This window comes from Tachyglossus aculeatus, chromosome 2 (genome assembly GCF_015852505.1).
Source record: "Tachyglossus aculeatus isolate mTacAcu1 chromosome 2, mTacAcu1.pri, whole genome shotgun sequence".
NCBI classification, from domain to species: domain Eukaryota; kingdom Metazoa; phylum Chordata; class Mammalia; order Monotremata; family Tachyglossidae; genus Tachyglossus; species Tachyglossus aculeatus.
The window spans coordinates 129,586,207-129,614,202 of NC_052067.1; the positions used below are offsets into that span (position 1 = coordinate 129,586,207).

At 44.4% G+C, this 27,996-nt stretch overlaps 1 protein-coding gene across 3 annotated transcripts; it reads right to left on the reverse strand.

Annotated features, from left to right (window-relative positions):
• Positions 1-3,420: 3,420 nt before the first annotated feature.
• FBXL3 (F-box and leucine rich repeat protein 3) lies at positions 3,421-27,959 on the reverse strand. 3 transcript variants are annotated; one of them, XM_038770643.1, is made up of 5 exons: positions 27,940-27,959; positions 14,071-14,431; positions 13,346-13,468; positions 8,237-8,408; positions 3,421-5,603 (listed from the first exon to the last, which is right to left on the reverse strand). In XM_038770643.1, the coding sequence occupies exons 2-5, from the start codon at positions 14,428-14,430 to the stop codon at positions 4,960-4,962; spliced, it is 1,299 nt and encodes a 432-aa protein (XP_038626571.1). In that variant the 5' UTR covers position 14,431; positions 27,940-27,959; the 3' UTR covers positions 3,421-4,959. The 3 variants fall into 3 exon arrangements, with proteins under 3 accessions (XP_038626571.1, XP_038626552.1, XP_038626561.1); XM_038770624.1 differs by lacking the exon at positions 27,940-27,959 and adding an exon at positions 16,003-16,166; XM_038770633.1 differs by lacking the exon at positions 27,940-27,959 and adding an exon at positions 15,549-15,583.
• Positions 27,960-27,996: the final 37 nt, after the last annotated feature.

Sequence of the window (27,996 nt, forward strand, 5' to 3'; positions counted from 1 at the left end):
GGTTCAAATCCCAGCTCCACCACATGTCCGCTGGGTGACTTTGGGCAAGTCACTTCACTTCTCTGTGCCTCAGTTACCTCATCAGTAAAATGGGGATTAAAACTGTGAGCCCCCCATGGGACAACCTCATCACCTTGTAAGCTCCCCAGCGCTTAGAACAGTGCTTTGCATATAGTAAGTGCTTAATAAATGCCATTATTATTATTATTATTATTGTTATTATTAAGAATGCCAAGCATTGGATTATGGGCTGTGGAAGACGCAAGATAATCGGGTCAGACACAGTCAGGGTTCCTTACGGGGCTCACAGTTCTACACACACGTAAGGGAGAACAGGAACTTAATCCCCATTGTACAGATAAGGAAACTGAGGCTGAGAGGAGGTAAGTGACTTGTCCAAGGTCACGTGGCAATGAAACTAGAATTAGAACCCCCAGGTCACCTGACTCCAGCTCTTGCCATCAGGCAACACTGCTTCTCTTGCTTTAAACAGAATAAAAAGGATTCATTTTCAACAGTCACAGCTGAAAATGGTACATATTTGCAAGCCTTATCACAAGGGGTAACAGTCACTGCTTGCAAATAACATCATTTTGGAAAAAGCAGTCAACCATTAGTATCTGGTACCTCAAAAATAAATATTAGGTTCGATACTAAACTCCGAGAAGCAGTGTGGCCCAGTAGAAAGAGCACGGGCTTGGGAGTCGGAGGACCAGCTCTACAACTTGTCACGTGTGCGACTTCGAGAAATCGCTTAACTTCTCCGTGCCTCAGTGTCCTCCTCTGTAAAATGGGGATTCAATCACACTCCTCTCACCCGGACCGTGAGCCCCACTCGGGATGGGGACTGGGTCCAACCTGATAACCTAGTATTTGCTCCAGGTTTCGAGCAGCGCTTGCACAAGTAGTAAACGCTCAACAACTAGTTTAAATACTTCGAGCCACACCAGAAGCTAAAAGACTGAACAGCTCCCCATTTTGGGGACAATCGAAAGCTAAAATTAAGGTAACCAAACCAGAAAGAGTAACTTTTTATTCCAAAATGACAAAAAGCGTCGAATCCGGGGTTTAAGGTATTTACAAGGCAGTTTAAGCGCTGTGCATCTTGCTTATAAACCAAAACCAAAATGTTTCAAGCATTATATGTGTTCAAAATGTAAACTTCCAAACAAAGCTTTGATTCTAGAGCACTGATCCCACAGTCAAATCCTTTGTAGCCATCCATTATATTTGCTGAACTGTGTGTACGTCAATTAGGCGAACTTGGGAGATTGTAAGAGTAGCTAAATAATCAGGGACCTTACAACCTAATGGGTGAGAGAGCCATTAAAAAAACAAAAAAAAAAAGAGGAAAAGAGGAAGGATATTTAGATTCAGACAGCAAAGTATCTATTTATTTTATTTTAATTTGTTAGTATGTTTGATTTTGTTCTCCGTCTCCCCCTTTTAGACTGTGAGCCCACTGTTGAGGGACTGTCTCTATATGTTGCCAATTTGCACTTCCCAAGCGCTTAGTACAGTGCTCTGCACATAGTAAGCGCTCAATAAATACGATTGATCAAAGTATGGATTGGAGAGGGGGAAAAGCTGAGGCAGGGAGGTGAGGAAGGAGGTACCAGTCGAGATGGGATAAAACAACTACTTGGGACAGTGAGGTGGCAGATGGTTGGAGATGGATTGGACTCCGGAGACGTGAAGATCGAAGGGGCAGGACACGGGCTGAAAGAGAGAGGTGAAGGGAGGGTCATGCCAAGGTGGCAGACTTGTGAAATGGAGAGGATAGTGGTGTTGTCCACAATGATGGGAAAGTTGGAGGGAGGGCAGGGCTTGGATGGGAAGAGAAGGAGCTCTGTTTTGCACGTGTTAAATCTGAGGTGTCAACGGGATCATTTGAGAAGAGATAACCCTGAAGACGGGGTGAAACGCAAGGCTGCGCAGGAGAGAGGTTGGAGCCGAAGAGGTAGATTTGGGAGTTATTCCCGCCAATAGAGCAGTGGGAGTGAATGAGTTTTCCAAGGCAGTGGGTGCAAGTGGAGAAACAGAGGGCCGGAACTGAACACTGAGTCCCCACGGTTCGGGGATGGGAGGCAGAAGAGCGAGCGAAGGAGACGGAGAAGGAGCAGACAGAGATAGGAGAACCCTGACGGTGTCAGAGAAGTAATAATAATAATAATGATGGTATTTGTTAAGCGCTTACTATGTGCAAAGCAAAGCTGGGGAGCTTACAAGGTGATCAGGTTGTGTCACGGGGGACAACCCCCGTTTTAATCCCCATTTTGCTGATGAGGGAACTGAGGCCCAGAGAAGTGAAGTGACTTGCCCAAAGTCACACGGCTGACGGCGGGAGGAGCCGGGATTTGAACCCAAGACCTCGGACTCCAAAGCCCGGGCTCTTGCCACCGAGCCGCGCTGCTTCTCGCGGTATTGTGGCCTAGTGGGAAGAGCGCGGGCCTGGGATTCACACGGCCAGATTCTCATCTCACCTCTGCCACTTGTCAGCGGTGTGACCTTGGACGAGTCACTTCCCTTCTTCTGGGCCTCAGCTTCCCTCTCCCTCGGACTTTGAGCCTCATATGAAGCAGAAACTATGTCCAACCTGATGACCTTTTATCTATGTGCTCGGCACACAGTAAGCGCTTAACAAACACTGTGATTATTATTATTATTATTATTATTATTATTATTATTATTATTATTACGACGCTTGGCGTATCGTCAGCATTTAACAAGTACCATTAAAAAAAAAAAGGCAGGGTGTTTCCCGAAGAAGGGGCGGTCCAGAGTGCTCAAAGTCTGTGTCTTCAAAGGAATCAATTACACCACCCACCAACATTTAAGGTTTATCCGGGGGAGAATTCAAGCTGAGAATGAATGCTGTGGAAAAAAAATCTGAAGCTAGGGCTATTTTGTTTTTAATTGAATCTGCCCCCCAAAACCATAGGATGGTGAGGCACCGAATCCTCTCGGTGCAGCAGTGGAGTAACATTTTAAATGGATTTTAGATCATTTTCTTTTTTCTTGCCTTTCTTCCTTTACTTCTGCCTGTCCAGTTCCCCCCAACTCTTTCCCAGGATTTGCTAGAGAGCTTCTGCATATCGGAAGTACCCGGTTTAACAGTACGGAAATCATCTTCATCTTCTGGGCTTAAAAGAGATGCTTGAAAATGGATGAAACGTTAAAGCGCCCAGTACAGTGCTCCGCACATAGTAAGCGCTCAATAAATACGATTGAATGAACTGAAAATCACTCAGTCCATTTTCAAAGTCATTTCTAACTTGTCCTGTACTCAGCAGCCCACCATTTTCCTAAAGTGGTGAGAGTAACTTACCGATTTCCTGACAGAGGGACACAGGTTCAAACGCCAGTGCTCAAAACCAAAGTTTATGCCAGGGCTAAGAATTGCTTTTTTTTAAAAACACCCAGGTTTAACACAGACTTTATTAGTGCATAATTACCTTTTTACAGATGAAGGTAACCTATAATGCAACACGTTCTAATACAAAAGGATCTACTGTCCAAAATGCGGTTGCTAAGCAAACTTCCACAGGAATATTTTCCGATTAAAATTGTCCAGTCGGGCAACGATCTGCTCAAAAATATTACGGTTTTAAATACGTCTTTTATTTCTGCTTACCCTAAAGCTGGTCAGAGTTCTACACCTGGGAACGAAAACCCCTATCTTTTCATTTCCAGCTGAAATGACCTGGCTGCGTATTTCCGATCCAAAGATAGCAGTAAATGCACTTGAGGCAATCTTTCCAACAACTTAAAAGTTTTACCTCTAATTCTGATTTAGTTTTTTCAGCACATAGGTTTTTACTCCTAAGAATTTCAATTACCTTAAAAGAATCTTCAACGGGGATTTGGCAAAGGAAAGGAAAAGCTTATTCTTTACAGTATTGAAAAATGCCTCAAGTACAATTTACAATATGTGTTATAGGATGTATGTACATGGTGTAGCAGATTACAAAAGCCATTTGCCTTCCCCCTTGATATTTCCTTGCTCTCCAATGATTTAGCTCTTTAAACAAGTCATTTTTGTTAAATTTGACATTTTTCTGTTCATTTTCGACCAAGCTTTTCTCCTCCAAGAAACACGCACAGCGTCTCATCTGAATAAATGCAGAACTAGGTAGTGTTATAGTTACGAAAATCCAGGCAGTCCGCTTCAAAAGCAACATAAGTGATCTACGTCTGAGAAGGCTCACCCTCCTGAGCTGCAATAAGCACCTTAAAACAGGCGCATCTATGAAGACCCTACATTCTTAATTTCCCATTTACAAAAAAAAATCTGCATAGACAACAAAACATCTTTTTTTAAACCGGTTATTACTGATTCTCCTATTAACACTGGTTTGCTGAATCTGTCGAAAATGCATTTTTCCCCCCCTCGGTTTTAGCTGTTCACGCTGTACAGGGCCCGGGCTTTGGAGTCGGAGGTCACGGGTTCAAATCCCGGCTCCGCCAGCTGTCAGCTGGGTGACTTTGGGCAAGTCACTTCACTAGGCCTCAGTTCCCTCATCTGTCAAATGGGGATGAAGACTGGGAGCCCCCCGTGGGACAACCTGCTCGCCTCGTGATCTCCCCGGTGCTTTGCACATAGTAAGCGCTTAACAAATGCCATCATCACCATCATTATTATTATTATTATTATTACGGCCATTTCTCTACCTACCCCGCGATGCGTGACTTTTCCAGCAGGTTTACCTAGTCTCTACAGCAACTGATTGAATAACGGACAAAAAGAGAACGCACACCGGTCTTCCGACCCAATTCACCCCGGTGATCTTCCGCGTCGGTGCTTGGTGTCAACGCGCCAGCCGGGAATATCGCTTTTTCGAAGCCTTAAGGGGAGCGGGATTCTCCCGAAAACGCCGCCGAGTCGGCCTGCTCCGCCGTTCGGTGTGCTCCGATTTAAGGTGCGACTCCACAGGGGCCCGCCCCCCGGTTCGAACGCCTTTACCAAGTGGGCATCACGTCCGGGAACCAGACCCTTCCAAGATGCTTCGACACTTCCCAGTGTATCTGCTCCAGGCTGTACTTCTGGTCGGGGATGAGGACTTCCTCCATGATGGACAGCTGGGACAGGCGGCCGCCGCACATCTTCACGAACTCCACGAAGGCGCTGCAGGAGACCTCGCATTCCCCCAGGCCGACGGCCGACAGGTTCTCGCAGCGCTCGGCGATGCGGATCAGCTCCTCGTCCAGCGGGCGCAGGCCGTTGGCACAGACGACCAGCTCGACCAGCCGGGGGCACGTCAGCCCCACGCGGCCCAGCACGTCTTTGCTCACCGACCTCCCGAAGTACAGGTGGGTGGCGGGGACCTCGTAGCGGAAGAAAGGGTCGAACTCCTCCTCGTACAGAAAGAAGTACATGACCAGGTTCACCTTGGGCGAGTGCTTCACGAAAGCGTCCCAGCTGCTCTTCTGAATCCAGTGGAAGTGGGTCTGGCCCGGGTTTTCACTCACCACGTCGATGCGCAAGTGTTCTAGCCGGACGTGCTTCTCCGAGGACAGGGCGAGGAGCAGCTCGTCGCTCAGCAGGTGGTAGTTCAGGGCCAGTTCGCGTAAGCCGTGGCACTGGTCGGCCACGCACAGGATACCTCGTAAGAAGAAGAAGAAAAAACAATCAGCTATAAACCAGAGTTAAATACACAGCTTGGAGAAGTAGAATCCATCTTTCCGAGTTGTAGACATAGAGGGCCTTTGGAAGAAAATCTGCATTACGGTCGCTTCTTTGCATTCATTCGTGAGCGTTTACTGTGTGCAGAGCACTGTACTAAGCCCTTGGAAAGTACAATTCGGCAACAGTTGGAGACAATCCCCACCCAACAACGGGCTCACAGTCGTCATCATCATCATCAATCGTATTTATTGAGCGCTTACTGTGTGCAGAGCACTGTACTAAGCGCTTGGGAAGTACAAATTGGCAACATATAGCCCAACAGTGGGCTCACAGTCTAGAAGGGGGAGACAGATAACGAAACAAAACAAGCAGACAGGCATCAATGGCATCAAAATAAATAGAATTATAGATATATACACACAGAGAAGCAGCGTGGCGCAGTGGAAAGAGCCCGGGCTTTGGAGTCAGAGGTCAGGGGTTCAATTCCCGGCTCTGCCAATTGTCAGCTGTGTGACTTTGGGCAAGCCACTTCACTTCTCTGGGCCTCAGTTCCCTCATCTGTAAAAAGGGGATGAAGACTGTGAGCCCCCCATGGGACAACCTGATCACCTTGTAACCTCCCCAGCGCTTAGAACAGGGCTTTGCACATAGTAAGCGCTTAATGCCATTATTATTTATTATTATTATTATTATTATTATTATTATTATTATTATTATTATTATTATTATAACGACTTTAGATATAATGCTGTTGAGCATTTTGGGAACTTTTTTCCAAAGAACACATCAGTCTGAATAGAACGTGATGCAGTGTCAGAAGAAATGGTGTGCATGTGGTATGAGGACTGTCTCTGTGTGTTGCCAATTTGTACTTCCCAAGCGCTTAGTACAGTGCTCTGCACATAGTAAGCGCTAAATACGATTGATGATGATGATGATGATGACTTACCCTCGGATTTATCAACATAACCCTTGAACTATTTTTTTCCTTCCTGTTAACACAAATTTTAAGATTACACACTGTAGGGATCCAAAGAATTGTTATGCTTATAATACGAAGATTGATTGGGATTAGTGTCCTGTCTAGTATGGGGATGAAATGATTTACTATTTACTTTTTTTGCTTCTTTGGAACAGGAACAAACCTGATTTGTATATACGGTGTCAACTAGAAACTACAAAAGTTTTAGGTGAAAACCACAGTAAAGCACTCCTCTTCCCCAGATGAAAGGAAATTTGAACCTCTGGCCCACTGCCAACATAAACTGGGAAAATAGCTAACGTTTTACAATTTGGTTTCAAAAGAATAAACAAGGCTGTGAATTTTTCCACAAGATGGTCATTGGAAGCGGGAAGATTAAAATACCTTTTCTGGCAAGACATTTTGTTATAATTAGATTAATTTGACTTCTATGTTCCAATATAAAGTGGCCACAGTTTTGCCCGAGGGTGACACACAAACACACACAATACAGAGGGACCGTCTCTCTATGTCGCCGACTTGTCCTTCCCAAGCGCTTAGTCCAGTGCTCTGCACACAGTAAGTGCTCAATAAATACGATTGAATGAATGAATGAATTTACTATTCTATTTATCTTGTTAATATGTTTTGTTTTGTTGTCTGTCCCCCCCTTCTAGACTGTGAGCCCGCTGTTGGGTAGGGACCGTCTCTACATGTCGCCGACTTGTACTTCCCAAGAGCTTGGTACAGTGCTCTGCACACAGTAAGCGCTCAATAAATACGATTGAATGAATGAATGAATTGGAAAAAAAAAGTTTAAGTGGGATGTTTGTTGGTAACTAGAAACTTCTGGGCTTTGGTAACTTTGCCATCTCTTTGACGGAACTCTTCTATCCGCTCGAAAAGCTGCAGTTTGATTGCAAAGTGAAGTTTCTATTTTATTCAGTGACGCTTAGAACAGTGATCTGCACATAGTAAGTGCTTAACAAATGCCATTATTATTATTATTACTTCACTCTTCCGGGCCTCAGTTCCCTCATCTGTAAAACGGGGGGGCCATTATTATCATTGTTATTATCACTTCACTTTTCTGGGCCTCAGTTCCCTCACCTGTAAAACGGGGATGAAGACTGTGAGCCCCCCACCGTGGGACAACCTGATCACCTTGGAACCTCCCCAGCGCTTAGAACAGTGCTTTGCACATAGCAAGCGCTTAAGTGCCATTATTATTATTATTATTATTTTAGGCAAAAAAATATACGTGGAAACTCCGCCACTTAGCTCCAGCAGAATTCAATCGCCGTCACAAAGGCAGGTTAGTCTTACCTCCATCATTTAGAAATAATTTCCCTATTTAACATCTCCCATTCCGGTCATTCCTCGGCAGAACTTGGGAAATAGTAAGGAGTCCTGGAGGCTACTGTTATTCATGGACCAATTTCCTATTCCGGTCATTCCTCGGCAGAACTTGGGAAATAGTAAGGAGTCCTGGAGGCTACTCTTATTCATGGACCACGGCACACAGTTAAGCGCTAAACACCATCCATTTGATTGCTCTGCACATAGTAAGCGCTCAATAAATACGACTGATTGATTGACGCGGCCTGTGTTTCATTACGAATTTTCCCAAATGCCCGTTAACAACATACCTGCAGGTGAGACATGAGGACAGCTGCTCATTTTTAATAGCCTGAGGGTATCGCTGTTGTTGGCCACCAGTACCTTGAGGGATGGATCGTCTACCGGTGTGTCGTCGATCTTAAGCGAGGAGAGGGATTTGGAGTTGACAAACACAACTGTCAGGGCAGAGATAAAGTGAGACTGTGGAAAGAAAAAAGGTTGGGAACACTTTCATAGAGAAATGCTCTTGTGTTTCCTTACATTACATACGCACGCGTCTTACTGCAACATTTTTGACTGCTTTTAGAAAAGAGATCCTCAAAACGCTAGAGTGAATGTCTGCCTAACGTTCTACAATGCAAAGACCCAAAAATACATTTGTGAAAAGGGAACCGACTTGCCAACTAAAACTGGGGTAGCTTAAGTTAATAATTTCAGCCAATCAATTTGGAAACAGACAGCATTTACAATTCTGGCAAACATCCATCAGTTTAAAAATATTTACTGAAGAGCTAACAAAAGGAAAGTGAATTCTTACATGCAAAATCCTTCCTCACTTATAAAAATACCATCAGGGAAACAAGGTATATGTATGCGCTTATCTGTTCTTTTGTAACTCCTGAAATCTCAAATTAAAAAACTCCTTATAGCCAATTATACCCCTCTTGCTACCCCCACTCTTCTTTTTTCTCTTAGCCACTACTTTCATTCATTCATTCAATTGTATTTATTGAGCGCTTACTGTGTGCAGAGCACTGTACTAAGCACTACTTCCATGTGTTTACCCAATTCGCCTTACCTGAGGGTGCAACTTATACCACTTAACTAATAAAGTTACTGCATTTCCTTTCCCTCCTTCAAATTCCACCTCAGGATGCGAAACCAATCAATCAATCGTATTTATTGAGCGCTTACTATAAAGTTACTGCATTTCCTTTCCCTCCTTCAAATTCCACCTCAGCATGCGAAACTAATCAATCGTATTTATTGAGCGCTTACTATAAAGTTACTGCATTTCCTTTCCCTCCTTCAAATTCCACCTCAGGATGCGAAACTAATCAATCAATCGTATTTATTGAGCGCTTACTGCGTGCAGAGCACTGTACTAAGCGCTTGGGAAGTACAAGCTGGCGGCAGAAACTAATCTAATGCTTTCCTTCTTTCGGCTGAATCACCTTTCCATGGTCTAATTGACAGAGCAAGGACCGTCACCTGTCGGCTGTGTGACCTTGGGAAAGTCACTTAACTTCTCTGCGACTGTTACCTCCTCTGTAAAATGAGGATTAATGCTGTGAGCCCCATGTGGGACACGGAATGTGTCCACCCTGATTACCATGTATCTTTCTCAACGCTTAGTTCGGTGCTTGCCACATAGTAAGCTCTTAACATCATTTACTATTTCCTAAATAATTTCATTTTTAAATAACTGCAAGGCATCTTTTAAAGTATTCCTTTCTTTGCCTCTTGGCTCCTATTCCCTCCGAATGACTGGAAACAGCAGGTTCTGATTGACGTTTTCCTCTATTCAGATGATCTGTTCCAATCTCTTTTAACCCCATGCGTTCATTCTGTCGTATTTATTGAGCATTTACTGTGTGCGGAGCACTGTCCTGAGTGCTTGGGAAGTGCAATTCAGCAACAAATCCCTAGAATTCATTGGTAGGTCTAGGGGAGTTCTTGTGGAAATCAAGCTAGGATGCTACCTCCAAATACAATGATATCGCACCCTTCGTCCCGTGAGGTCATACGGAAGTGTGTAGTTACGTCAGGGCTCTTGGCACCACGAGGTGACCTCTTTCCATCCTGCTTCCTTCCACCCTGGCAGCAATGAGAACACCTGCGGCATGAGGCCTCATATATAACCTCGAGAAATCTAGTTACTGTGGACTCTGAATCACAAGGAGAAATTCTGCTCCTCTAGCCACAGCTCCCTGCTGACTTTTGTCTCTCTCTCCCCCTTCCCCTCTCCATCCCTCCTGCCTTACCTCCTTCCCTTCCCCACAGCACCTGTATATATATATACGTATATATATCATCATCATCATCAATCGTATTTATTGAGCGCTTACTGTGTGCAGAGCACTGTACTAAGTGCTTGGGAAGTACAAATTATATATATATATATATGTACGTATTTATTACTCTATTTCTTTATTTATTTTACTTGTACATATCTATTCTATTTATTTTATTGTGTTAATATGTTTGGTTTTGTTCTCTGTCTCCCCCTTCTAGACTGTGAGCCCACTGTTGGGTAGGGACCGTCTCTATATGTTGCCAACTTGTACTTCCCAAGTGCTTGTACTGTGTGCTCTGCACACAGTAAGCGCTCAATAAATACGATTGATAGATTGATTGATTGTCTTTATTTTGTGTACTGTGTATCTGCCCTTGTCCGTTACGCTGCTTTCATGTTTCCGTGTTTCATTGCTCCCAATGTGTCTATCTCCAGTTGCCCCCTTACATTCTGTCTCCAGTACCCCCATTTAGTCATAGACTGTGAGTCCCTCAAAGGACAGGGTCTATGTCTAATAATAATAATGCTGACATTTATTAAGCGCTATGTGCAAAGCACTGTTCTAAGCGCTGGGGAGGTTTCAAGGTGATCAGGTTTATTTTATTTAGTTTATTTTGTTAGTTTATTTTATTTTGTTAGTATGTTTGGTTTTGTTCTCTGTCTCCCCCTTTTAGTCTGTGAGCCGACTGTTGGGCAGGGACTGTCTCTATATGTTGCCAATTTGTACTTCCCAAGTGCTTAGTACAGTGCTCTGCACACAGTAAGCGCTCAATAAATACGATTGATGATCAGGTTGTCCCACGGGGGGCTCACAGTCTTAATCCTCATTTTACAGATGAGGGAACTGAGGCCCAGAGAAGTCAAGTGACTTGCCCAAAGTCTCACAGCTGACAAGTGGAGGAGCTGGGATTTGAACCCACGACCTCTGACTCCAAAGCCCGGGCTCTTTCCACTGAGCCACGCTGCTTATACTCTTTCCCCGCAATTACTGCAGTGCTCTGCACAGAGTAAGCGTTTAATACTACTACTTCTACTAACTGATAGAATTTCCTCCAAAGAAAAAAACAAAACACAAACCAATCCACATTAACAGAGTAGTGTATAGTGTACAGAGCATGGGGCTGAAAATAGTTCTGTTGTATTATACTCTCCCAAGCGCTTAGTACAGTGTTGTGCACAGAGTAATTGCTCAAAAAATGCCACTGATTGATTGACTGGATTCTAGCCCTGCCTCTGACACTGACTTGGAAGGGCCTTTTAGGCAAATCCCTTAATCCCTCAGCCTCAGTTTTCTAGTAAGCAAAATGGGGATAGTAATACCTGCCTCTTCCTACCATTCTGGCATACTGTGAAGATAAAATGAGATGATAATAATAAATAATAATAATAATAAGTGGCATTTGTTAAGCGCTTACTATGTGCAAAGCACTGTTCTAAGCCCTGGGGAGGATACAAGGTGATCAGGCTGTCCCACGTGGGGCTCACAGTCTTAATCCCCATTTTACAGATGAGGTCACTGAGGCGCAGAGAAGTTAAGTGACTTGTCCAAGGTCACACAGATGACAAGTGGTGGAGCCGGGATTTGAACCCATGACCTCTGACTCCCAAGCCCGGGCTCTTTCCATTGAGCCACGCGGATCACCAGTGTGAAATCACTATGGGAAAAATAAAAACAGTTCTACAAATCCAAGGTAAAATGAACTTGAACTATGAATGTTTAGCTACTTCAGTGACCAAATACATCCTCCTTAACACCTACCCCCCCCCCTTTTTTTTTTTGAAACCCTCAATGCAGCTGTCAGTTTTCTGTCACACATTTTCACATTTAATTGGCAATTCTCTTTCCAGGGTAATAAGTTTGAGGTTTCTGAATCCAGCCAATTTACCCTTTAAGACTGGAAGAGGAAAATTATTTACATGCAAAAAGTGAAAAACCTAAACCACCTCATACCGAAATCAAACTGCGCCTTGTGAAAGTGACGTCAGCTCAGTGTCAAGCCTCAAGGAACAATTTCAGTTGTAAAAACTAAATGCCCAGGGATATACAAACTTACTGCACTATTTATCCAAGTTGATAAACATCCACTTTAAGCTAGTACTTTCCAGGGAGACGAGCTGGTTTTAGTTTTCAGGAAATGGCCAGCTCCCACCTTAGCAGATATTTTACTTTACTAGTTATTAACTAATAAAAGTGACTGTTACTTCAGCGTGGCTCAGTGGAAAGAGCCCGGGCTTTGGAGTCAGAGGTCATGGGTTCAAACCCCGGCTCCGCCAATTGTCAGCTGTGTGACTTTGGGCAAGTCACTTAACTTCTCTGTGCCTCAGTACCTCATCTGTAAAATGGGGATTAAGCCTGAGTCCCGTGTGGGACAACCTGATCACCTTGTAACCTCCCCAGCGCTTAGAACAGTGCTCTGCACATAGTAAGCGCTTAATAAATGCCATCATCATCATCATCATTTATTCACTCACTCATTCACTCGCTCATATATTCACTCATTCATTCACCCACTCATTTATTCACTCGCTCATTTATTCACTAATTCACACTCAGCCATTCACTCATTTATTCACTCACTTATTCACTCGCTCATTTATTCACTCATTCACGCACTCACTCAGTTATTCACTCGCTCATTTATTCACTCATTCATTCACACACTCACTCATTCACTCATTTATTCTCTCGCTCATTCATGCACTCAGTCACTCACTCATTTATTCACTCATTCATTCACGTGCTCACTCAGTCACTCACTCATTCACTCACCCCCCCCCCCCCCACTTCTAGACTGTGAGCCCGCTATTGGGTAGGGACCATCTCTATATGTTACCAACTTGTACTTCCCAAGCGCTTAGCACAGTGCTCTGCACACAGTAAGCGCTCAATAAATACGATTGAATGAATGAATGAATGCAGTGAACAGAAAAGCAACTACCCTTCAAAAGATAGCTATAAAAGCAAAACAGAAGACTTCCCAGGGAAAGAGATCTGGAATGTATTTAAACCTAAGGAGTCAATACACCCTCCATAATTATAGATCTGGCTCCCCAACCCAAACACGGCTGCGCTCATCACAGGTCTCGACATACAAACCTAAAAGTCAAAGCTGAACAATACCTTTGGTAAATCCATAAAGCTGGGCCGAGCGGTTGAGATAAGTCCAAGCGTTTTTAATGAGCAGTTCACAAGTTGAGATAAAATATCGCAGGCCGCTTCTGCTGACTCCTTGCTACTGTCCACCTACAAAAAGGAACATTTTCTTAACGGAATGTCCTTGCGTCTCTCTCCAGTTCAATTTTCCATTTATGCAGGACTATTGGAGAAGAAATGCATTAGCCTACATATAGATATACATACGCATATATTTGCATATATACGTATATATATAGCCTACATATAGATATATATACATATATATGCATTTGCTTTGCAAATACAAAGCAAAGAATGTTTGGAAGGGTTGGGAAAAGGTATTTAAACTACCCACCTAACTACCCCTTTTCATCTCTTTGTTCTAACAACAAAAAGAATTGGGTTTGAGTGATTAGGCCACCCCAAGTCCTGAGCTTCAGTTGTCTGGAAGACTTTCAGGCATGAGAGGTAAATGCCCAACTGCTCAAAAGCTATATGTTCCCGAGCTCAGACACGAGTGGGTTTCATCCTCTCGAGGACTCTGTCTCTGCCTTTCCCGTATCTCCGGTTTGTGGGCACCTTTGGGGGATGGGGAAAAGGATATTTAGGAAGCACCCGCCAAACGCCATGGCTGATGAAAACCTGAGGGGAGCCTACCAAGCAACCATAAATCACCACCACTTGGAAAGAGACGAAAAACATACATTTACCTTGAAGCTGACATACTGGAGGTGGTTGGAATGTTTTTTAATAATCTGCTTGATGAGCTCTGGGTGCGTGGCTTTCAAATACGATGTCGCCGGCTGATTCAGTTCGAATTCAAAGCACCTCCACAGGTCAGGCATATGAAACACTTGATTCCAATTTCGGCAGACCTGGGAAGCATGAGCGCGATCCAGAAGGGGCAAGTATTTAAATACCTGAAGGATAATATCTTGAAGGAGATTACCCCAGTCACAAGACGGGATGGCCTCCGAAGAATTTTCATTTGTAGTCCTCTTTTTCTTGCATTTTTCTCCGTTTTCTAAAGCATTGATGGTGACCTCACTATCCCTCCTTCCGCGCTTCATCCTATTAGAAAAAAAAAAAAGAGATGGTGGTCAGATCGATGGCCTATGAAGCCTAGCATTCTTTCTCCAAAGAATACTTCCTGAACAGTGTGATGGTTGCCCCCATGATATTCATCATCATAATCATGATAGTATTTGCTAAACGCTTACTACGTGCCAAGCACTGATCTAAGCACTTAGGGTGGATACGAATTAATCAGACTGGATACAGTCCCTGTTCCACATGGGGCTGAGTCTCAATCCCCATTTCACAGGGGAGGGAACTGAGGCTCAGAGAAGTTAAGTGACTTGCCCAAGGCTACACAAGTGGTGGAGCTGGGATTAGAACTCAGGCCCTCGGACACCCAGCCTTGTGCTCTTTCCACTAAGCTGTACCGTCTGCTGTGTGTGCAGGGAACAGAAGTAGGTGTTTGAGGACATTCAAAAGAAATCAAAGACATGGATCCTGTCTTTGAGGAGTTTTTCATCTAATTTATTTTCAAATAAATTAAAACCATTTTCCTACTACTCATCAGGATTAGATATACACTTCTAATACACCTAATTAACCACCGCAGACCTAAATTCATAGATAACTAACATCCCCCCTACCATCCATTGATCTTTGCACACCCTTCTGGGATATATTATTCCCTATTTCCCCCGTCATATTTGTGACAGTTCTTCTTTTATTCTATTTCAAACTCTCTCCTTACACACCTTCCCTCTGAAAGGCAACCCCGTTTATTGACCACTGTACTAGGGATCTGGGGATCATTATGGAGAAGACAAGTGGACAAATAAAATAAATACGATTTTTAATACGTAATCGATTACGATTTAATACGATTTTTAATAAAATACGACAAATAAATACGATTGAAAGTGGACAAATAACGCAATCAACAGGCGAAAGAGTTAAGAAAACGACCACGGGGGAACTGGAGGGACTCGGTAGGCAGTCGATCCCAGGTGGGCTAAAGCAACGAGTCAGCCTTACGTCACAGACCACCCCCTCAGATGGGAGTAGGGACCGTCTCCACATGTTGCCAACTTGGACTTCCCAAGCGCTTAGTACAGTGCTCTGCACACAGTCGGCGCTCAATAAATACGACTGAATGAATGAATTAATCGCTCACTATGTGCCAAGCACCGTTCTACGCGCTGGGGAGGTTGCAGGGTGATCAGGTTGTCCCACGGTGGGGGGGGCTCACGCTCTTCATCCCCATTTGACAGGTGAGGGAACTGAGGCCCAGAGAATAATAATGATAGCATTTATTAATTCTACTTGTCCATATTTATTCTATTTTGTTTTGTTGTGTCTCCCCCTTCTAGACTGTGAGCCCGCTGTTGGGTAGGGACCGTCCCTAGATGTTGCCAACTTGGACTTCCCAAGGGCTTAGTACAGTGCTCTGCACACAGTAAGCGCTCAATAAATACAACTGAATGAATGAATGAATGAATAAATGAGCACCAGGCAAGAGGCAGGAGGAAGAGAAGAGGTCCAGCAGGCAAGAGAGGCTGGCTTTCTGGCCCACTGCCATCCTTATACACGCCCCCTTGCCATCCACACCTTGTAAGACCTCTGCCCATCTGTGTCCTCACGTCTCCCTTCTGCAGGAAGGGAGGGTGGTCTCCCAATGGCTTCGGGCATGCCTGAATCCTCAGCTCCAAGACATGACTTGTCCTGGGCCTGCCCTCATGGGGAAGGAAGGGCTCTATGTCCCGGAAGAGATGACCGAGTCAACCGGCTCCGGTGGACTCTCAGCTCTCAGGCTGGGGAAGCGTCTTCCAGGCATTACAGCGCTTAGAACAGTGCTTTGCACATAGTAAGCGCTTAATAAATGCCATCGTTATTATTATTATTATTACAATCTGGCCTGGAGGGCGAAAGGAGGTAAAAAAAGCGCTCTTTTGAGTGTTTCTATCAGGTCATCATGAGGTCCACCTTCAGTCCATCCCCCTCCTTCCTGGGGAGACCATGAGCTCTGTAAGCTTTCATTCACTCATTCAATCGTATTTATTGAGCCCTTACTGTGTGCAGAGCACTGTACTGAGCGCTTGGGAAGTACAAGTCGGTAACATGTAGAGACGGTCCCTACCCAACAGTGGGCTCACAGTCTAGAAGGGGGAGACAGACAGCAAAACAAGCGGACAGGTGTCAAGACGTCAGAACAAATAGAATTGAAGCCCGGCCCCGCCACTTGCCAGCTGTGTGACTTTGGGCGAGTCCCTTAACTTCTCTAGGCCTCAGTTCCCTCATCTGGAAAATGGGGATTATAGACTGTGAACCCCACGTGGGACAACCTGATTACCTTGTATCCTCCCCAGCGCTTAGAACAGTGCTTTGCACATAGTAAGCGCTTAACAAATGCCATCATTATTATTATTATTATAAGCTCACGGGGGGCAGGGAATGTGCCCGTTTACTGTTGCACTGCACACTCCCAGCAGCGTGGCTCAGTGGAAAGAGCACGGGCTTGGAAGTCAAAGGTCAGGGGTTCGAATCCCGGCTCTGCCGCTTGTCTGCTCTGTGACCTTGGGCAAGCCACTCAACTTCTCTGTTAACTCAGTCACTCAATGGTATTTAATGAGCACTTGCTATTCATTCATTCATTCACTTAACTTCTCTGTGTCTCAGTTACCTCATCTGTCAAATGGGGGTGAAGACTATGAGCCCCCCGTGGGACAACCTGATCACCTTGTACCTCCCCAGCGCTTAGAACAGTGCTTCGTACATAGTAAGCGCTTAACACGTGCCATCATTATCTTATTATCCTAAGCGCTCAGCACACTGCTCCACATGGAACGCACTCGATAAACACGACTGAATGAACATACACACATTCGCTCACACGCTCGTTGTCCATGGGGACAGCCTCCAGGGATTTATAAATCAGTAACAAAAGCAGCTAAATGGAAAGGAGCACTGAGGCGGCCAAGGAGATGAGGAGGGGGCAAAGATTAACTAGGAGATGCCTACAAAAGGCCTCGAAGGAGAAGAATAGGGTCTAGCAAAGTGAAAGAGGGAAGGCACTCCTCCTGGTGGGATACAGGTGACAGCAATTAGGGATAGGAAGAAGAGCAAACAGCACGAGGAAGGCTGTTTAGGCTGGTCAGATCTAGGACAGGACGGCCGTGTGCGTTTGTGTGTGACCAGTGAACGTGCTGCAGGAGTCTTGTGATGCCCTCTGCGCTTCTCCTGTGTCCGGGGAAATGCAAAGATACTGGCAGTGTTGTGGGTTGATCTGAAGCCACATTGCCACTTCTGTACATAGCCACTTATAAATTACTATCCAAACACTTTTCCATTTTTCCATTTGCTTTTTCCTACTACAGATTACGTCTGTCTCCCAGCTAGATTCCGAAATCCTTAAGGGCAGGGATCGTCTTCCAACTCTTACTGTGTTCTCCCAAGCAGTTGGGACAGTACTCTACACACGGTAGGTATTCAGTAACTATTTACACACTTATAAATTATGCCATATAAATTATTGATCTTAATGTCTGTCTCCCCCTCTGAAATGTAAGCTTGTTGTGGGTCTCAACTCTGTTGTGCTCTCAACTCAGTCACTCAATGGTATTTAATGAGCGCTTGCTATTCATTCATTCAACCGTATTTATTGAGCGCTTACTGTGTGCAGAGCACTGGACTAAGCGCTTGGGAAATACAAGTTGGCAACATATAGAGACGGTCCCTACCCAACAGTGGGCTCACAGTCTAGAAGGGGGAGGCAGACAACAAAACAAAACATATAACAAAGTAAAATAAATAGAATAGTACATATGTACAAGTAAAATAGAGTAATAAATATGTACAAACATATATACAGGTGCTGTGGGGAGGAGAAGGAGGTAGGGCAGGGGGATGGGGAGGGGGAAAGGAAGAAGGGGGCTCAGTCTGGGAAGGCCACCTGGAGGAGGTGAGCTCTCAGTAGGGCTTTGAAGGGAGGAAGAGAGCTAGCTAGGCGGATGGGCAGAGGGAGGGCATTCCAGGCCAGGAGGAGGACGTGGGCCGGGGGTCGACGGTGGGACAGGCGAGAATGAGGCACGGCGAGGAGGTTAGCGGCAGCAGAGGAGCGGAGGGTGTGGGTTGCGCTGGAGAAGGACAGAAGGAAGGTGAGGTAGGAGGGGGCGAGGGGATGGACAGCATTGAAGCCGAGAGTCAGGAGTTTTTGCCTGATGCATAGGTTGATTGGTAGCCACTGCAGATTTTTGAAGAGGGGAGTAACATGTCCAGAGTGTTTCTGGACAAAGACAATCTGGGCAGCGGCGTGAAGTATGGATTGAAGTGGGGAGAGACACGAGGATGGGAGATCAGAGAGGAGGCTGATGCAGTAATCTAGTCGGGATAGGATGGGAGTTTGAACGAGCAGGGTAGCGGTTTGGATGGAGAGGAAAGGGCAGTTCTTGGCGATGTTGCGGAGGTGAGACCGGCAGGTTTTGGTGACGGATTGGATGTGAGGGGTGAACGAGAGAGCGGAGTTGAGGATGACACCAACAGAGCACTGTTCTAAGCACTAGGGAGAGTACAATGCAACAGAATTAGCGGACACATTTCCATCAAGCCATTAGTACAGTGCTCTGCACACAGTAAGCTTGCAATAAATTTCCCTGATGAATGATCATATTTATTAATTAGTTTGGTGGCAGTGGGCATATTCTTAAATCTCTTGAATTTTGGTGCCCTATCTCTGGACACGTGTTTCCTAGACCAAACCATACATCTTAGAACAGTGCTCAGCGCTTAGAACAGTGCTTTGCACATAGTAAGCGCTTAACAAATGCCATCATTATTATCTCAGTGTTGGTTTCCATAGCTTCTGCTTTGTTACGATCAGTGTTCTACCTTATCCTCTACACTGTAAGCTCATTGTGGGCAGGGAATGTGCCTGCTTATTCTTGTATCATACTCTCCCCATCGCTTAGTACAGTGCTATGCACACAGTAAGCGCTCAATAAATTCTACTGAATGAATGACAAGCCCTAAGCACTAATGCTTAGCTTGGAACTAATTCCTTCATGAGGCTTAGTTAGGGCAAAATAGCAATTCGGTTTAACTAGAGGTGTCATTTCTCCCAGCTTGTGTCCTCACGCCTCTCCTTCCTCATCACTCTTTTTCCTCAATCGATCAATTGTATTTACTGAGCACTTACTGGGTACGAGCACTGTACTACGCGCTTGGGAGAGAAAAACAGAGTTGGTGGACACATTCCCTGCTCCTTTCCTTTCTCACCTCTCTGACATTTCATAAAGTTTGGTTCAAAATACACTCCGCATATGCTTTCCTCCTCACGTGCCTTTCCAACCTCCGACAGCAACCAAAACTCCCATTTCTCAAGCTTTTAACAGAGGGAACAGGGTAGACTCCTCCCCTTCTCTACTAATCTCCCATCACTGCTACTCTTTCCCTGGCTATAGCACCCAAGTTACAGCTCAGCAAACAAAATTCCACAGTTGCTATTGCCGAGGACGTGTTCTCAGGGAACTCCCAGGAAATAGGAATATTTAGCTAAGCCAATGGCCTAAGTGAATTTTTTTAAAACCAGTTCTGCTGCGTTCAAGATGAACTGCGTTGTAGAAGGGTAGGGACGAGCAGAGCTAACAAAGGGAGGGGCGTTTATAATACAGGGGTTGAATTCTTGAAGAGACGTGTGTTTTGGGAAAATCGTGTCACGGGACCATTAATTCAACGGGAATTAATGGCTTAGGGGATGGATGGTTTGAAGATACCACCATGACTGATGTTTTGAGATACAGATTCTGATATTATCGCTCTGGCCACCCTCTCAGGGTCGCACCTGGAGAGTTTCCAGTCCTCTACCGGTCTCGGCTACGGGAGGGAGAGTCAAGCCGAGGCCTATCCATTCCAGGCTCGGCCAGTGGCTAATCAATCAATCGTATTTCTTGAGCGCTTACTGTGTGCAGAGCACTGTACTAAGCGCTTGGGAAGTACAAGTTGGCAACACAGACAGTCCCTACCCAACAGTGGGCTCACAGCGAGCGGAAGGCGATCCGCCACAAGTCAAAACACCCCTGTGCCGGGCAGCAGTGGCAGGGGAGAGAGTGGAGGGTGGAGACCCAAGTTTACTGCACGGAAGAAGGCAACGGCAAACCGCTCCCTTATTTTTTTTTACCAAGAAAACTCTCTGGATCCACTACCAGAACGACTGCAGACGGAGGTGGGGCCTTCTGGGAGAGATGTAATAATAATAATAATAATGATGGCATTTATTAAGCGCTTACTATGTGCAAAGCACTGTTCTATGGTGTGTCCGCGGCGTCGCTGTGGGTCTGAGACGACTCGACAGCATAAGACAAGACACCACTGGCAAAAAGCTTTACATCCCTTCCGCTCGTTATTTTACTGAATGGAACACTGGAACATCAGAAAAACATTAAGTACTATAGAGACTGTAGATTGTCAGCTCGCTGTGGGCAGGGAATGTGTCTGTTCTACTGTTACAATGTACTCTCCGGAGCATCTAAAGCGTTCAATAAATGCAACTGATTATAAGGTCCTATATAATATGACTCACTCCTCTTGAATTTGCCCCATCACTTCTTTGTATATAAATCTTTGTTTTCAGCGTTTCATCGAGCAGGACTGCATCAATCACTCAACCCATCATGTCCTTCTTTTCCGCTACATATAGGCATCCTTCCCTTCCAAGCCCTACCGAGAGCTCACCTCCTCCAGGAGGCCTTCCCAGACTGAGCCCCCTTTTTCCTCTCCTCCTCCCCCCTCAGCCCTACCTCCTTCCCCTCCCCACAGCACCTGTATATATGTTTGTACAGATTTATTACTCTATTTATTTTACTTGTACATATTTACTACTCTAACTATTTTGTCAATGATGTGCATCTAGCTTTACTTCTATTTATTCTGATGACTTGACACCCGTCCACATGTTATGTTTTGTTGTCTGTCTCCCCCTTCTAGACTGTGAGCCCACTGTTGGGTAGGGACCGTCTCTAGATGTTGCCGACTTGTACTTCCCAAGCGCTTAGTACGGTGCTCTGCACGCAGTAAGCACTTAATAAATACGACTGAATGAATGAATGAAATAATATAAAATGGGCAAAACATTTCACTGGTGGGTCACGTTGTACTCCAGCAGGCTCGTACTGTACCAAGAGCACTCCCTAATTTTTCCAGTCAGTCGCATTTGTTGATCGCTTACGGTTTGGCAGGTCACTGTACTAAGCACTTGGGAGATGTATTGGAAACAACATTTATAGCAAGACTTTGGTGGATTGTTGTATGGAATAAGTACAGAGTTTGTCTTAACACCCCTGGATACTGCTGAAAGCGTAGCTGCCACTTTGTGTTCAAAACAATCCTGTTTATCCAGACCACACACATTTGTTATAACTATAAAGAGTCCGGAGGTAGTAATCGGAACTTGGTTCCATGCCATGAGTGTTAGACACAGAACACTGTACTCTCCCAAGCCCTTCTACAGTGCTCTACACACATTAAATACTCCAAAAACACAACCGAGTGTAGGTTCCCCATCAAAATAGAGTGCAAGATTGGGAGAATTGATCAAAACAACAAATACACTAAAGTGAATAAACAAATTACATGATCAGATGGTGCTGAATTAATCTGTGTATTTAAGTAAATAATTTTCAGAGTTTCTTTTACCGATTTAGCAGAAAAATCTTGGGCTAATATGCATATATCAGAAAGATTTTTCTGTTTGGTATTATACCAACACAATACCAAACAGAAAAATCTTGTGCTAATATGCATATATCAGAAAGATTTTTCTGTTCGGTATTACACCAACACAATACCAAACAGAAAAAAACAGCCGCTTAAATAATAATGACGGCATTTATTAAGCGCTTACTATGTGCAAAGCACTGTTCTAAGTGCTGGGGTGGTTACAAGGTGATCGGGTTGTCCCACGGGGGGCTCAGTCTTAACCCCCATTTTACAGATGAGGTAGCTGAGGCACAGAGATGTTAAGTGACTTGCCCAAAGTCACCCAGCTGGTAAGTGGCGGAGCCGGGATTTGAACCCATGACCTCTGACTCCAAAGCCCCTGCTCTTTCCACTGAGCCGCGCCGCTTCTCTAATGGGCTTTTAATCTCTCTCTTTTAATCTCTCTATTCAAGTTAAAGTAATCCAGTTCTGTTATGGGGTACTCTCCCAGTAATACAGAACAATAATCCGACAATAATCAGTCCGTCGTAGTGAGTGCTTCAAGTATTTCAGGAGTCGAGAGGATGGAAGTTATGAAACGAAGGAGGTGTTTGAACTTAGGCAAACTCTGCCTTATCAATCAATGATATTTATTGAGTGCTTACAATGTGCGGGGCACTGTCCAAAGGGCTTGGGAGACTATAATAGACAATCCCTGCCCACAAGGAATTTACAATCCTAAAGGGGACACAGACATTAAAAGGGGGAATGGTTTCAGGACGGACTCTATGACTTTCGGGCATTTTGGTATCTGCCCCACAGCCCTCATGTACATAACTGTAAATTACGTATTAGAAATTATTTATTCATATTACTGTTTCTCCCTCTCTAGACTATAAGCTCGTTGTGGGCAGGGATCATGTCTACCAACTCTGTTGTACTGCACTGTCCCATGCACTTAGTACAGTGCTGTGCACATGGTAAATGCTCAATATAGACCCCTATTTAACCCTTAACAACAGTTCTGTGCTTGGCCACATCTTTAAACAAAGTTTAGTTCTTATGGTGGCAGTATCATCATCATCATCATCATCATCCATCGTATTTATTGAGCGCTTACTGTGTGCAGAGCACTGTACTAAGCGCTTGGGAAGTACAACTTGGCAACATATAGAGACAGTCCCTACCCAATAGTGGGCTCACAGTCTAAAAGGGGGAGACAGAGAACAAAACCAAACATACTAACAAAATAAAATACATAGAATAGATATGTACAAGTAAAATAGATAGAGTAATAAATATGTACAAACATATATACATATATACAGGTGCTGTGGGGAAGGGAAGGAGGTAAGATGGGGGGGATGGAGAGGGGGACGAGGGGATATTTACAGAAGCACATAGGGCCAGACAATCCTGAGGAAAAAGACTTTCTCCGCAAGAGACCCATCGGCGTAGTTCACTCTGACCCTGTGAGCCCGTTGTTGGGTAGGGGCCGTCTCTATATGTTGCCGATTTGTACTTCCCAAGCACTCAGTACAGTGCTCTGCACACCGTAGGCGCTCAATAAATACGATTGAATGAATAACGATCTTAAAGACCGGAACACGCATCACCAATTCCCTTCCGCATAGTCAGGAAAGAGTTCCCAGAAATTTCACGGGGGTTTCATAAAGAGAAGAGAAGCAGCGTGGCTCAGTGGAAAGAGCCCGGGCTTTGGAGTCAGAGGTCATGGGTTCGAATCCTGGCTCTGCCACTTGTCAGCTGGGTGACTTTGGGCAAGCCACTTAACTTCTCTGGGCCTCAGCTTACCCCATCTGTAAAACGGGGATTAAGACTGTGAGCCCCCCGTGGGACAACCTGATCGCCTTGTAACCTCCCCAGAGCTTAGAACAGTGCTTTGCACATAGTAAGTGCTTAATAAATGCCAGTATTAATTAATTAATAAAGGAAGAGGCCTGCAAAGGGTCCCCTAAAGAAGAGGAGAAAATGACTGGTGGGCTTAGAATTTAAGAAGGGTGCTCCCAGGCTGGAGAAATTTGAATCACCGCATTTTTCTAGACTGGCCACTACACTAGACTACAGCCGTATTACAATTTATAGTTTCAATTTAGGAAACCATATAAACTCATCCATGCTAAATTAGTTAGGACTGAAACAATATAGTGCCCACCTTTTTATAAACGTTTTTTTTTTTATTTTTTATAGGAATAACAAGTTGCTTTTAGACTGGGAGTCCTAACTAATTTGGGGTAGAAAGTGAACGCTAGAAAGAAGCAAGAGCTCTAGTGGAAATAGCATGGGTTTGGGAGTCGGGAGAACTGGGTTCTGAGTTCGACTGCCACTTGCCTACTATGACCTTGGGTAAGTTACTTTTTCATTCATTCATTCATTCATTTATTCATTCAATCGTATTTATTGAGCGCTTACGGTGTGCAGAGCACTGTACTAAGCGCTTGGGAAGTACAAGTTGGCAACATATGAGACGGTCCCTACCCAACAGTCTAGGAGGGGGAGACAGAGAACAAAGCCAAACATATTAACAAAATAAAATAAATAGAATAAATATGTGCAAATAAAATAGAGTAATAAATACGTACAAACATATATACATATATACAGGTGCTGTGGGGAGCCCACGACTCAGTTTCCTCATCTATAAGTGGGAATAAAAAAATGTTTTCTCTCTTTGACTGTGAGCCCCAGGTGAGACAGCAACAGTGTCCAACGTGATTACCCGCTCTCTGTGCCCCAGTGCTTAGCACACTGCTTGGCAAACACTGAACACTTAACCAAAGCCACAGTTGTTGTTATTATCATTAGGGTTATTATTATAATAAAAAAATCTACATTTGAAGTGAGTATAATTCTATTTGTAATTCTACTGTACTTCCCAAGCGCTTAGTACAGTGCTCTGCACACAGTAAGTGCTCAATAAATACAATTGATTTACCTATTCTGATGGCATTGACACCTATCTATTGTTTCACTTTGAGGTTTGTCACCCCCTTCTAGACTGTGAGCCCGTTGTTGGGTAGAGATTGTCTATCTGTTGCCGAATTCTATTTTCCAAGCACGTAGTCATTCATTCATTCATTCATTCGTATTTATTGAGCGCTTACTGCGTGCAGAGCACTGTACTAAGTGCTTGGGAACTGCAAGTTGGCGACATATAGAGACGGTCCCTACCCAACAGTGGGCTCACAGTCTAGAAGGGGGACTGTGCTCTGCACACAGTAAGCGCTCAATAAATACGACTGAATGAATGAATGAATGAATTTCAGATCGGAAAGAAGGTCACATTTGTTTCACGGCAACTCGTGTCAAGTGCCCACTTGTACTTCCCAAGCGCTTAGTACAGTGCTCTGCACACAGTAAGCGCTTAATAAGTACGATTGAATGAGCTGAATGAAGTGTTGAGAATCTCACTGAAGAACATAAATTTGGGAGTTTTCCATCTCTTTATATCCCATTTTTTACTGAAGCCCCCTCCCCAACCCCCCGCCTTACCTGATTGAGGTACTGCTACTCTTTAGATATAGGCCTTCCCAGACTGAGCCCCCTCTTTCCTCTTCCCCTCCTCCCCCTCCCCACAGCACCTGTATATATGTTTGTACTTATTTATTACTCCATTTTACTTGTCCATATTTATTTTCTTTTGTTAATATGTGTTGTTTTGTTGTCTGTCTCCCCCTTCTAGACTGTGAGCCCGCTGTTGGGTAGGGACCATCTATGTTGCCAACTTGGACTTCCCAAGCGCTTAGTACAGTGCTCTGCACACAGGAAGTGCTCAATAAATACGACTGAATGAATAAATGACTGAAGCCATAAAAGCCTGGCCGAACCCAACCTGACCCGGTGACGGAGGGTCCCGTCTGCAGCGGCAGGATGGAGAACCTGCGCAGAGGAATTGCATTTAGCGGGAGTGGCTTGCATTCTGCCACTCACATTCTCTCGTCCCAGACAGTCCTGTTAAGCTCAATAAATACGATTGATTGATTGATTGGCTGAGGTACAGGCAAACATTCCTGCGACCACGGCACAATCTGGCAGGTCTCTCCAGGACGGTCTTGCCAAGTTATTTCTGCACTGGCATTCCCCAACTAAGCCCACATTTTCTTTTCTCCCACTCCCTAATTTGCTCCCCTTCTTCACCTCCCGCTCAGTCCCACGGCAGGTGAGGTACATATCTGTAATTTATTTATATTACTATTTCCCCTTCTAGACTGTAAGCTCATTGTGGGCAGGGAACGTGCCTATCAACCGTTATGCTGTACTCTCCGAAGTCCCTACTTCACTGCTCTGCACCCAGTAAGGTCTCCTTAAATACGACTGATTGACCGAACTGTCTCTTAACCAAGAGCAATTACCGAATTATTCGTTATCTGTATTATTATTAATCATATCTGAGTGCTTACTGTGTGCAAAGCACTGTACTAAGCGCTTGGGAGAGTACACTATAACAGTCACATTCCCTATTGTGCACAGTGCTCTGCACACAGTAAGCGCTCAATAAATACGATTGAATGAATTCAATGCTCACAAAGAGCTCACAGTCTAGAGGGATTTAAGGAAAAGGAAAAATCTGGGTTTTCCACTTTTATTTCTCTTTTTGGACTTCCCCTAGAAAAAGAAGCATCTTCTCATCTATTACTCTATTTATTTATTTTACTTGCACATATCTATTCTATTTATTTTGTTAATATGTTTTGTTTTGTTCTCTGTCTCCCCCTTCTAGGCTGTGAGCCCACTGTTGGGTAGGGACCGTCTCTAGATGTTGCCAACTTGTCCTTCCCAAGCGCTTAGTACAGTGCTCTGCACACAGTAAGCTCTCAATAAATACAATTGATTGATCATCATCATGATTGATGATGATTGATTGATTTTGTTAATATGTTTTGTTTTGTATATATGTTTGTACATATTTATTACTCTACTTACTTATTTATTTAACTTGTACATATCTATTCTATTCATTTTATTTTGTTAATATGTTTTGTTTTGTTCTCTGTCTCCCCCTCCTAGGCTGTTAGCCCACTGTTGGGTAGGAACTGTCTCTATATGTTGCCAACTTGTACTTCCCAAGCGCTTAGTACAGTGCTCTGCACACAGTAAGCGCTCAATAAATACGATCGATTGATTGATTTTGTTAATATGTTTTGTTTTGTTCTCTGTCTCCCCCTTCTAGACTGTGAGCCCGCTGTTGGGTAGGGACCGTCTCTATATGTTGCCAACTTGTACTTCCCAAGCGCTTAGTACAGTGCTCTGCACACAGTAGGCGCTCAATAAATACGATTGATTGATTTTGTTAATATGTTTTGTTTTGTTGCCTGTCTCCCCCTTCTAGACTGTGAGCCCGCTGTTGGGTAGGGACCGTCTCTGTATGTTGCCAACTTGTACTTCCCAAGCGCTTAGTACAGTGCACTGCACACAGTAAGTGCTCAAGAAATACAATTGATTGATTGATTTTGTTAATATGTTTTATTTTGTTCTCTCTCTCTCCCTTCTAGGCTGTGAGCCCGCTGTTGGGTAGGGACCGTCTCTATATGTTGCCAACTTGTGCTTCCCAAGTGCTTAGTACAGTGCTCTGCACACAGTACGCGTTCAATAAATACGGATTGATTGATTGACTGATTGAAAGCAAAAATCCCGGAGAGGCTGTAAAAGCTCTGCCAAAGCAGTTTGTTTTGACGTTTTAATGCCATCGATTTAAGAGCCTTCGGATGAAGGCCGCGGACGAATTGATTTTGCAATTCGATCCCTGCAGGAAGCAAACCCTCCACATGGCTGGTGGGCCAGAAAACAACAACACAACAACAAAAACAACAACATTGACAATAAATAAATACGATTGATGATGATGATGATGACCTGACCTCGTTGGCTGTGCCTGGGAGCCATGCACCCCCTCAATGCGATGCCCTGCTCGGGAC